The 12,025-nt window shown below is 38.4% G+C and overlaps 1 protein-coding gene across 2 annotated transcripts; it reads left to right on the top strand.

The window, feature by feature from the left end:
• The first annotated feature begins 501 nt into the window (after positions 1-501).
• On the top strand, positions 502-9,554 carry LOC133545366 (class I histocompatibility antigen, F10 alpha chain-like). 2 transcript variants are annotated; one of them, XM_061890870.1, is made up of 7 exons: positions 502-739; positions 914-1,192; positions 4,881-5,189; positions 5,302-5,406; positions 5,505-5,522; positions 8,000-8,074; positions 8,207-9,554. In XM_061890870.1, exons 1-6 carry the CDS (start codon positions 565-567, stop codon positions 8,041-8,043), a joined length of 930 nt encoding a protein of 309 aa, XP_061746854.1. In that variant the 5' UTR covers positions 502-564; the 3' UTR covers positions 8,044-8,074; positions 8,207-9,554. The 2 variants fall into 2 exon arrangements, with proteins under 2 accessions (XP_061746854.1, XP_061746853.1); XM_061890869.1 differs by having other exon boundaries at positions 8,000-9,554.
• Positions 9,555-12,025: the final 2,471 nt, after the last annotated feature.

Raw genomic sequence — 12,025 nt, 5'->3', positions numbered from 1 at the left:
GATGTGTGTATGTATATGTATATATGAGGTAGATCACCTCGACTTGGTCATTTATTAAGTAATTGATAAATGTTGAAAAACTTATTGGGGTGTTACCATTTAGTGGTCAATTGTACGGAATATGTACTGTACTGTGCAATCTACTCATAAAAGTTTCAATCAATCAATCAATGCCTACTGAGCCTATGGTGCTGTTAAGTTATTGTGGCTCAATTTGCCTTAATTTTCATTTTATTTTAATTGTATGATTATTTAATATATAATATTGTTTTAGTTGCTTAAGAGATATTCCTGGCTCTGAATTTGCTTATTGCTATTTTTATGTTTTTGTGCATTATTTGTTGCTGGAATCATAAAACGAACAGGTTACTCATCAGTTACTCAGTACTTGAGTAGTTTTTTCACAACATACTTTTTACTTTTACTCGAGTAAATATTTGGGTGACTACTCCTTACTTTTACTTGAGTAATACATCTCTAAAGTAACAGTACTCTTACTTGAGTACAATTTCTGGCTACTCTACCCACCTCTGTGTGGAGGTTGGTTATGTTGATGAAGTTGAGATGAGTTACTATGACAGCAACATCAGGAAAGCAGAATCCAAACAGGACTGGATGAACAAAATCACCGCAGAGGATCCAAACTACTGGCAGAGAGAAACAGAGAAAAAAGTTTTTAGACAACATGTCTCCAAAGACAACATTGAAATACTTAAGAAGCGTTTCAACCAAACTGGAGGTTTGTTTATGTTGAACTTTCTACTATTCTAATATATTTGATATTTTGATAGTGTATTAAAAACACACATTACTGCACTGATATACCTTGTCTCTGTCCATCCCATAATAAGCTACAACAAAGACATGTTGTGTGTTAGTTTCACTCTGCTGTACAACACTTTGTGTCTCTCAGGTGTTCACACTTACCAGGTGATGACAGGATGTGAATGGAATGATGAGACTGATGAGGTTAAAGGTTGGCAGCAGCACAGTTATGATGGAGAAGATTTCATATCGTTGGACATGAAGACATGGACATGGACCGCAGAAAAACAACAAACTTTCCCCACCAAACTCAAGTGGGACCAGGACATACGTCTACTAGCCGAATATAAGTATTATTTCACTGAGGGATGTCCTTCTTACTTGAAGAAGTATATGGAGTATGGGAAGAAGGTCCTAATGAGAACAGGTAGAAGCACACCTTGTACTTTCACCTTCTCACATGTTAGCACTCCCCCTATAGGAACATTACTCACATTACACTCTCTCTCTCCATACTCTTTTCTATTCACCTCATTTTCTCTCCATCTTGACCTCCATTCTCTCCTCTTTCTTTCTTTACCTTCATTCCCTCCATCTTTACTTCAATGTTCTCCTTTTTTCTCCATTCTTACCTTTATTTGCTCATATTCCCTCCATCTTTACCTCCATTCCTCCTTTTTTCTGCATCCTTCCCTTCTTTCTCTTTTCTCTCCATCTGTACCTTCATTTTCTCTTTCTTTGCCTTTATTCGCTCCATCCTTGCCTTCATTCTCCTTTTCTCTCCATCTTTACCTTCATTCTCTCCTATTCTCTCCATCTTTACCTACATTTCTCCTTTTTCTGCATCTTTCTCTTCTTTTCTCTCCATCTTTAACATCTTTTGCCTTTTTTCTTCATCTTTACCTCCATTTTCTCTGTTTATCTGTATATTTACCCTCATTGTCTCCTTTTCTCTCCATCTTTAACTTTATTCAATCATATTCTCTCAATTTACTTCCATTTCTCATTTTTTCTGCATCTTTTCCTTCTTTCTCTTCATATCTCTCCATCTTTAACTTCATTTTCACCTTTTTTCTCCATCCTTTCTATTTATTCGCTCCATTTTTACCTTCATTTATTCCATCCTTACCTTCATTCTCACCCTTTCTCTCCATCTTTACCTTCATTTCTGCTTTTTCTGCATCTTTCCCTTTCTTCTTTTTTCCCTCCATCTTTAACTTTATTTTTGCCTTTTTTCTCCATCTTTACCTCCATTTTCTCTGTTTAACTCTATATTTACCATCATTCTCTCCTTTTCTCTCCATCTTTACCTTCATTTCTGCTTTTTTCTGCATCTTTCCCTTTCTTCTTTTTTCTATCCAGCTTTAACTTTATTTTTGCCTTTTTTCTCCATCTTTACCTCCATTTTCTCTGTTTAACTCTATATTTACCGTCATTCTCTCCTTTTCTCTCCATCTTTACGTCATTCTCCCCTTTTCTAACCATATTTACCTCCATTTCTCCTTTTTTCTGCATCTTTCCCTTTCTTTTATTTTTTTCTATCCATCTTTAACTTTGTCTTTACCTTTTTCCCCATCTTTACCTCCATTTTCTCTGTTTATCTCTATATTTGCCTTTATTGTCTCCATCTTTAACTCCATTCTCTCCGTTTCTTGACATTTTTACCTTCATTGTCTCCTTTTCTCTCCATCTTTACCTTCATTCTCTCCTATTCTCTCCATCTTTACCTACATTTCTCCTTTTTCTGCATTTTTCTGTTCTTTTCTCTCCATCTTTAACGTCTTTCGCCTTTTTTCTTCATCTTTGCCTCCATTTTCTCTGTTTATCTGTATATTTACCTTCATTGTCTCCTTTTCTCTCCATCTTTAACTTTATTCAATCATATTCTCTCATATTTACTTCCATTTCTCATTTTTTCTGCATCTTTTCCTTCTTTCTCTTCATATCTCTCCATCTTTAACTTCATTTTCACCTTTTTTCTCCATCCTTTCTATTTATTCACTCCATTTGTACCTTCATTTATTCCATCCTTACCTTCATTCTCACCCTTTCTCTCCATCTTTACCTTCATTTCTGCTTTTTTCTGCATCTTTCCCTTTCTTCTTTTTTCTATCCATCTTTAACTTTATTTTTGCCTTTTTTCTCCATCTTTACCTCCATTTTCTCTGTTTAACTCTATATTTACCGTCATTCTCTCCTTTTCTCTCCATATTTACCTCCATTCTCTCCGGTTTTCTGTACCTTTACCTTCTTTTCTCTCCATCTTTACCTCATTATATAATTTTCTCTCCATCTTTACCTCCATTTCTCCTTTTCTCTCCATCTTTATCTCATATCATTTTTTCTCCATCTTTACCTCCTTTTTCTCCTCTCCTTCTTTACCTTCCTTCTCCCCTTTTGTCTCCATTTTTACTTTCTTTCTCTCATTTTCTATCGGTTTTCACCTTTGTTCTCTCCTTTTCTTTCCATCTTCCTCTTCTCCTCATTTTTACTTTTATTCTCAACTTTTCTCTCCATCTTGACCTCCATTCCCTCTCTTTCCCTCCATCTTTACCTCATTATATCATTTTCTCTCCATCTTTACCTCCATTTTCTCATTCTCTCTCCTTTACCTTCATTCTCTCATTTTTTTCCATCTTTACCTTCTTTCTCCCATTTTGTCTGCATTTTCACCTTCTTTCTCTCCTTTTCTATCTATTTTCCTCCTTTTCTCCCCATTTTTGCTTTTATTCTCAACATTTCTCTCAATCTTTATGTCAATTCTCTCCATCTTTACCTTCTTTCTCTCCTTTTCTCTTTATCTTTAACGTCATTCTCGCCTTCTCTCTCTTTCTTTACCTCCATTCCTATCAATTTCTCCCCATTTTTACTCTTATTCTCAACTTTTCTCTCCATATTGACCTCCATTCCCTCTCTTTCTCTCCATCTTTACCTCATCATATCATTTTCTCTCCATCTTTACCTCCATTTTCTCCTTCTCTCTCCTTCTTTACCTTCATTCTCTCATTTTTTTCCATCTTTACCTTCTTTCTCCCATTTTGTCTCCATTTTTACCTTCTTTCTCTCCTTTTCTATCTATTTTCCTCCTTTTCTCCCCATTTTGGCTTTTATTCTCAACATTTCTCTCTATCTTTATGTCAATTCTCTCCATCTTTACCTTCTTTCTCTCTTTTTCTCTTTATCTTTAACTTCATTCTCACCTTCTCTCTCCTTCTTTACCTCCATTCTCTCAATTTCTCTCCATTTTTACTTTTATTCTCAACCTTTCTCTAAATCTTTATGTCAATTCTCTCCATCTTTACCTTCTTTCTCTCATTTTCTCTTTATCTTTAACTTCATTCTCGCCTCATCTCTCCTTCACCTCCATTCTCTCAATTTCTCTACATCTTTGCCTCTACTCTCTCCTTTTCTATCTATCTTTACCTCCATTCTTTCCATTTATACCTTTATTCTCTCTTTTCTCTCCATCTTTAACTTCATTATTGCCTCTTCATTCTCTCCTTTTCTTTTCTTCTTTACCTTAATTTTATCCTTCCCTCTCCTTCTTTACCTTCATTTGCTCCATCTGTACCTCCCTTATATCTTGTTCTCCCCATCTTTACCTCAATTCTCTCCTTTTCTCTCCATCTTTAACTTCATGCTCAACTTTTCTCTTTCTTTTTACCTTCATTTTTTCCTTTTTTCTCCATCTTTACCTCCATTCTCTCCTTTTTTGCCATCTTAACTTCATTTTCTCATTCTTTACCTTTTGCTCCATCCTCACCTTCATTTGTTACATCTTTACCTTCATTCTCTCCTTTTTGCTCCATCTTTACCTCCATTGTTTCCTTTTTTCTCCATCTTTACCTTTATTTGATTCTATTCTCTACATCTTTACCTCCATTCTCTCCATTTGTTGCCATCTTAACTTAATTTTCTCCTTCTTTACCTTTATTTGCTCCATCCTTACCTTCATTTGTTACATCTTTACCTCCATTGTTTCCTTTTTTCTCCATCTTTACCTTTATTCGCTTATATTCTCTACATCTTTCCCTCCATTCTCTCCATTTATCTCCATCTTTACCTCCCATCTTCCGTCCACGTCATCCTCCATTCCCAGGTCACTTCCTGTGCAGAGCTTCCAGAGGTGTTCCTCCTCCAGAAGACGCCATCCTCTCCGGCCAGCTGCATGGCGACAGGTTTCTACCCCGACCGAGCCGACTTGTTTTGGAGGAAAGACGGCGAGCAGATCTTCGAGGACATGGAGCAGGGAGAGCTGCTCCCCAACCACGACGGAACCTTCCAGTTGTCTGTGGAGCTGAAAGTGGAGGTGACGGTTGAGGTGGGGGGCAAGTACGAATGTGTGTTCCAGCTGTCTGGCGTCAAGGAGGACCTGGTCACCAAGCTGGAGAGAAAAAGCATCCTGAGCAACGCAAGCCATGAAGGTGAGAAAGACACATCTAGGACATGTTGAATAGTGTCAATGGAACCACCTGATGTTCCTTCATGTGACTTATCAAGCAGCTGTCAAAAAAATCAATCACACCATACCAACAGGCAATGTGAGCGTCACTGCCACGCTGGCGGTCCTCGCTGTGGTGGTCCTCCTGGCGGCCCCCATCATCATCATCTTCATCATCAAGCGTCGCCGAAGCAGACAAGGTGAGGGACACAAATGTTTCCTCTTTCAGGAAGACGCCAACAAGTCTCTGCCGTCATTCATGAGATGTGAATTTCACCTGCTTTCTCTTTCATTTCAGCCCAATACGATCCAGCTGGTAAGTAAAACATCTTCTCTTTCTTGGAAACCAGAACAATAAACAAAGCAGTGGTGAAGCATCACTCACACACTTTGTAAGTTTACCCCCACAAAGACGATCATTTATTACTTATTCATCTTTGTTATACACCTTTTATGTCAGCTATATTCAATATAATATTGACTTTCTGTTTCTGTTACCATCAACATTCTGGATTGTTGGTATCTTTGTAAGGGTCAACTTGCAAACTTGCTGTTTTAAGGTGTGATGTAGACACGTGTTACAAGTTTAGCAGGAAAATAAAAGCTTCCCTCCATTAGGAGTAGCTTGATACTGGTGTAAGCGCACGCAATAGAAAGTATCACAGCCAACTTTTGATGAGGGGTCATGATAATGAACATCAAGGGCCTGATCTACTAAAGGTTTGTGTGTTTTAAAACATGTGCAAACCTCATCTACTTAACTCCTGCGCAGAGTCTCTGAAATGAGCAAAGTAGAGAGCGCAATCCATTTAGCGTGTCTGTCTTCATGTACAGTTGCGGTCAAAAGTTTACATACACCTGTAAAGAACATAATGTCATGGCTGTCTTCAGTTTCCAATCATTTCTACAACCCTTATTTTTTGTGATAGAGTGATTGGAGCACATACTTGTTGGTCACAAAAAACATTCATGAAGTTTGCTTCTTTTATGAATTTATTATGGGTCTACTAAAATGTGAGCAAATCTGCTGGGTCAAAAGTATACATACAGCAATGTTAATATTTGCTTACATGACCCTTGGGAAGTTTCACTGCAATAAGGTGCTTTTGGTAGCCATCCACAAGCTTCTGGTTGAATTTTTGACCACTCCTCTTGACAAAATTAGTGCAGTTCTGACATGGACTTGTTTCTTCAGCATTGTCCACACGTTTAAGTCAGGACTTTGGGAAGGCCATTCTAAAACCTTCATTCTAACACGATTTAGCCATTCCTTTACCACTTTTGACATGTTTTTGGGGTCATTGTCCTGTTGGAACACCCAACTTCGCCCAATACCCAATCTCCTGGCTGATGATTTTAGGTTGTGCAGAAAAATTTGGAGGTAATCCTCCTTTTCCATTGTCCCATTTACTCTCTGTAAAGCACCAGTTCTGTTGGCAGAAAAACAGGCCCAGAGCATATTACTTCCACGACTATACTTGACGGTTGGCATGCTGTTCCTGGGATTAAAGGACTCACCTTTTCTCCTCCAAACATATTGCTGGGTATTGTGGCCATACAGCTCATTTTTTGTTACATCTGACCACAGAACTCTCCTCCAGAAAGTCTTATCTTTGTCCATGCGATGTCAGATGAAGCAAAAAGTGAGCTGTTTGGCCACAATACCCAGCAATATGTTTGGAGGAGAAAAGGTGAGGCCTTGAATCCCAGGAACACCATCCCTACCGTCAAGCATGCTGTTGGGAGTATTATGACCTGGGTCTGTTTTGCTGCCAATGGAACTGGTGATTTAAATGGGACAATGACAAAGGAGGATTAGCTCCAAATTCTTAAGGACAAGCTAACATTCAAAATATGTTTATTTATATAGCCCTAAATCACAAATGTCTCAAAGGACTGTACAAACCATTACGACTACAACATCCTCGGAAGAACCCACAAAAGGGCAAGGAAAACTCACACCCAGTGGGCAGGGAGAATTCACATCCAGTGGGACGCCAGTGACAATGCTGACTATGAGAATCTGAATATCATCAGCCCGGAGGTTGGGTCTTGGGCGTAGTTGGGTGTTCCAACAGGACAATGACCCCAAACACACATCAAAAGTGGCAGAGGAATGGCTAAATCAGGAGAGAATTAAGGTTTTAGAATGGCCTTCCCAAAGTCCTGACTTAAATGTGTGGACAATGCTGAAGAAGTAAGTACATGTCAGAAAACCAACACATTTAGCTGAACTGCACCAATTTTGTGAAAAGGGAGTGGTCAGAAACTCAGAAACCAAAAGCGCCTTTTTTGCACTGAAACTTGCCAAGGGACATGTAAGCAAATATTAACATTGCTGTATGTATACTTTTGACCCAGCACATTTTCAGCAGACCCATAATAAATTCATAAAAGAAGCAAACTTCATGAAAGCTTTTTGTGACCAACAAGTATGTGCTCCAATCACTCTATCACAAAAAAATAAGAGTCATAGAAATGATTGGAAACTGAAGTCAGCCATGACATGATGTTCTTTACAAGTGTATGTAAACTTTTGACCATGACCGTACCTGACTAAGACACTGGAGGGCTGGTTGCACATGAGCCTTGAAGCCAAGCTGAACCTGTTTGGAGACTTAGTCTTAGACTAGTCAGGAAGTAGAAGAGCAGAATTCTGCTTCTTGAATTCCAAGCTGAAAAGATGTGATATAGTGAAGATGCACCTTCTGGATGGACTTCCTTCACCAGAGTGAGGTGTCGGCTTAGCATGAGCAGTGAAAGCAGCTCTCGGTGCGTTTTGTGCTCCGACAGCTGGTGACGGTGGTAACGAGCTCTCAGAGAGACGTGAAGGCTGAAGGCTGAGTGACACACAGCAGTCGGCACACAGTGAGGACTTTGCTTTTTCACGCACCTCCAAATGTTCTTCTGACTTTGTGTGAAGATGATGTTCACTCTGCCACATGCTAACATCTGCACCTGCTTTTGTTGGGAATGTGCTGAGTCATCTTCTTCCTCCAGGATGCTTTGTGCACTGGAACACAGAGAGATGTCTCCATCGCTGAGGGACCTCATCACACTTGGACTTTTCTTTCACATCTGCACAAATTGCTCCTCGTCTTACATGATGTCTTCTTTGGCTGTTTATGGCTGAGCAAAAACCTTCAATCTGCATTTGTCAACAATATTTTGCCAGTGAATTGTGTTGATGTTGATCTTTGTGTCCATGTAGTTGTGATGTCATCATTTGGGGTTCATGTGTCATCACATTGACAAAGATTTCTTCTTTCCTTTTCAAACCAATAGACAGCTGCTTATCAGCGAATATCACCTTGTGTCACAACTCATCATTATTTTTACCAATATTTTGGAACAATAATACCATATTTCGGGACTGTTCTATGTTAATGCTATTTTTTTTAATGTAGCATTTAAGAATGATGATTATGAGAACTGCTGTCCAGTTGTTATATCTTGTTTTCTGATGACATTAGTCTCATTTGCAATGCAGTTGCACTTCCAAGACCATTAGATGGCAGCACTGTATAACTATTTATGGTATGTTGTCCAACTAGAAAGTAGATTTTTTATCAGGAAATGTATTTGTTACGTTGCGCCCTACAAAGTGTCAATATTGTAAGAATAGTTCTCATTACACAAAACTGTAAAATTCTAACTATAATCTTAGTTGTTTCCTTTACCAAATTCCAAGGTTTTGAAATCGCCATGTAAAATCGCTCAAGTTAATAGTAGCCTGTCTTTGGAAAATCCTATGTAAATTAGCAATAAGCTAGCGCATTTTGGAAGAGTGTCGCGTTTGTTTACGTTTGAGCTGTTTTTTATTAAGTACTGTGTTGGTGTTGAAAATGGCAACATGACTTAGAGGGACTTTGGCTGAGTCCGGCCTGAGTGCTGCTTGAGTGATTGTTTACGTGAGCCCGTGTTTAGTCTGAAAGCAGACATGACCAGTCCGAAACCGGACATGACGTCACATGCAACAAAGGTATCGAACTATGGCACAGTTTGATTTTACGTTAATTGATAGTACCGAGGGAATTTGGTCATTACCTACAAAAGTACTGAACTTGGTAGCCAACACTACCAGTTAGTGTGACGGAGGGGGACAGTGACACAAGATTTTTATGACAAACCGTTGAAAATTATTTATATTTTTTGAAAATATTTGCTGTTTTTTTCCGTTCCTTTTTGCATAGTCATATTTTTGCTTGATTGCCAAACATGCCGAGGATGTCATTTGGGAAGTAAACAAGGTAGGCCGTTCATATACTCTTGATATTCAGTGTTTTATGTGTACAATGTTTCATGTACATTCTGGGGGTTTTATTCAGTAAAAACTTGTCAAATACAATTCTGATTTGGAGGTGGTTTGTCATTACACACATAACACTTTTAGCTTGCAGTCATGCAAAACAAGTATTAAATAATCTTAAAGGCCTACTGAAATGAGATGCTCTTTGTCACACCCTGCCTCGGGTGAAGGTAATGTAACCTATGCAAGCCAGACTTCAAATCAAGGATGGCAAGTCACGCAGTTGGCAACAGTTTACAAACATTTATTTAAATCCCAAAAAGTGTCAAAAGGTGAACAAAACAGGAAGACAAAGCACCAACAATCTCAGTAGTTGTTTGATGCAGGGGCGTCGCCAGACATATTTCACTGGGGCACGTGCCCCACTGTTGATCTGCAGTGCCCCAGTAAAAATTTCACCATTAAAAAAAAACGCTTCAGAGTTTTAAGTCTACATAACATAGACAACAGCGCACATACTACTTAGTATGGTAAATGATTGCTACTGTATTCACTCCACAAAACAATGAGCACATGGCTATTTAATATGGTAATTTATTCACGTGTGGATTGCGACTTCGGTTGAGAGAGAGAGAGAGAGAGAGAGAGAGAGAGAGAGAGAGAGAGAGAGAGAGAGAGAGAGAGAGAGAGAGACCATGCGAATCACTGTGTGAGGTAGGGAACGTTAGCCAACAACAATTTGTTAATTACATTATTTTGATTTTGATTTGACTCAAACTGTAACTCCTAGATGGATATCAGAAAGTTATTCGCCCGCAGTAGAAAAGAAGCAGCAGGAATGAGAGATGTAAGTGAAATCCTAGATAGCAAGGCAACATCATTGTCTTGAGTTGATGCTGCTAAGTTAGCTAACGTTATTCCTTGTATCAAGACAAACATATTCATTTTCTGTACGAGCTGTCGGGGCAATTTCCAATGAACATGAAACATAATGTTGGTTATTGTCTGCTGGTTCTGCATCAATGATGATTTGGAGTAAGAATTTGTGTGAGTTGAGTGCTTCTCAAATGGTTTATCTTCAGGAAGAAAAACATTTTTCCATATCATCAAATTTTTAAATCATTCAAGTTTATTTCACAGAAAAATAGCACAGTAGACATGTCTTGTTAATCGGTGTGACTGACTAAAATAATCTTGTTTTTTCACCAGAAAAATGGCTACAGCTAAAGCATCTGGTTTTGTTTCCAGAAAAAAAAGTAACATTTCTGTATTTGTTTTCAGAAAGATGGCTGAAAATATCGGGTTTTGTTGCCCCATTTAGATTTTTTTCAAATATATTTCCATATCTGTCCTGAGTCCTGCTCCAACTTGTTAGTCGGTTTGCCTTTTGCTAAAATACTCACTAATAGTCACTAGAAAAAAGGCTAAAAATATCTGGTTTCGTTGCCACAATTTGAGTTTTTTCTCCCTAAACTTTGTTTTTTTTTCATGCACACATCTGACTGCGACTCACTGAAAATGACACACAATCCACTTTTATGTCAGGAGCCAGCAGTTGGGAACCACTGGTCAACTGTATAACAGTTACTGTAATATTTCCATGTCTGTCCAGAGTGATTGACCACTTTGTAAAAATGAAAAGGAGACACAGTTTACTTCTCAGAAAATGATTCCCTAAACAGACACACAACAGTTGTTCATTTATTCTACTACTGTGGCTTTATTGTTTTGTGTATATTTGATAGTTTTGTGTATCTGAAATAGGATTAGCCACATTGCCATAAATGGAAATTAAATAATATAAAAGAACCCAGAGATGTAGGGGTGCTTTATTTTTTGTTTTACTTTTGTAGATGTTAAATTTGCAGATGATTACTGCAATATATATTTAAAAAAGATTCATTGCTCTTCCTTTTTGCTTTTACCAGTAGCAGTTTAGAAGTCCGGAGTAAAAAAGTGCACAAGTAGGTCAAATGCATTAGTTAATTTCAGGTGGTTAATCAAAGATCCATACAACATAATCTGATATGATTTCATAGTTTAAAGCACTATTTATGTATTTTTTATGATAAATAAGTGCTAAAAATGTTTTTGCTTGCGCGCTTTGCAAGCTCAAATTAATTATTTGTGCCCCAGCTGTGCCCCAGTACAGTATTAGGTCTAGCGACGCCCCTGGTTTGATGTATGACGACAGGAACTCTTGGTCAGGACAGAGAACCTCCTTTGGCAGTGACAGGCAGCAGACTGCAGAAAAATGGCATTTCCCCCACTTAAATAGCCCATAGCCCCGCCCACTAGCTGGGACCAATTTGACAGGGGAAATTTTGGTTATTTTGTAAATTTAACCATAAATAACCATCAGATGTCTAAAAAGTATTCACATAGTACGTTTGCATTTTTAAAGCAGTCACTTTTTTCCACAGTGTATTCAGGTTTAGACAACACAACTTTCAAATGTCCAGTGTCCCTCAGCAACACCCAGCTCCTGACAATCATGGTTTGGCCCAAATTAGGCCTAATTGGTCAAAGCAGGTGTGCTCACCTACATAAAGCCTTCAGCCCCACCCTGA

Source organism: Nerophis ophidion, linkage group LG28 (genome assembly GCF_033978795.1).
Source record: "Nerophis ophidion isolate RoL-2023_Sa linkage group LG28, RoL_Noph_v1.0, whole genome shotgun sequence".
NCBI classification, from domain to species: Eukaryota; Metazoa; Chordata; class Actinopteri; order Syngnathiformes; family Syngnathidae; genus Nerophis; species Nerophis ophidion.
This window is presented reverse-complemented; position numbering and strand designations above follow the sequence as displayed.

Coding starts and splice junctions, on each gene's coding strand:
- LOC133545366 (XM_061890870.1), top strand. CDS start 565: ATGAGTTACTATGACAGCAACATCAGGAAAGCAGAATCCAAACAGGAC. Junction 1,193..4,880: donor GAAGGTCCTAATGAGAACAG/GTAGAAGCACAC, acceptor CTTCCTGTGCAG/AGCTTCCAGAGGTGTTCCTC. Junction 5,190..5,301: donor GAGCAACGCAAGCCATGAAG/GTGAGAAAGACA, acceptor CCATACCAACAG/GCAATGTGAGCGTCACTGCC.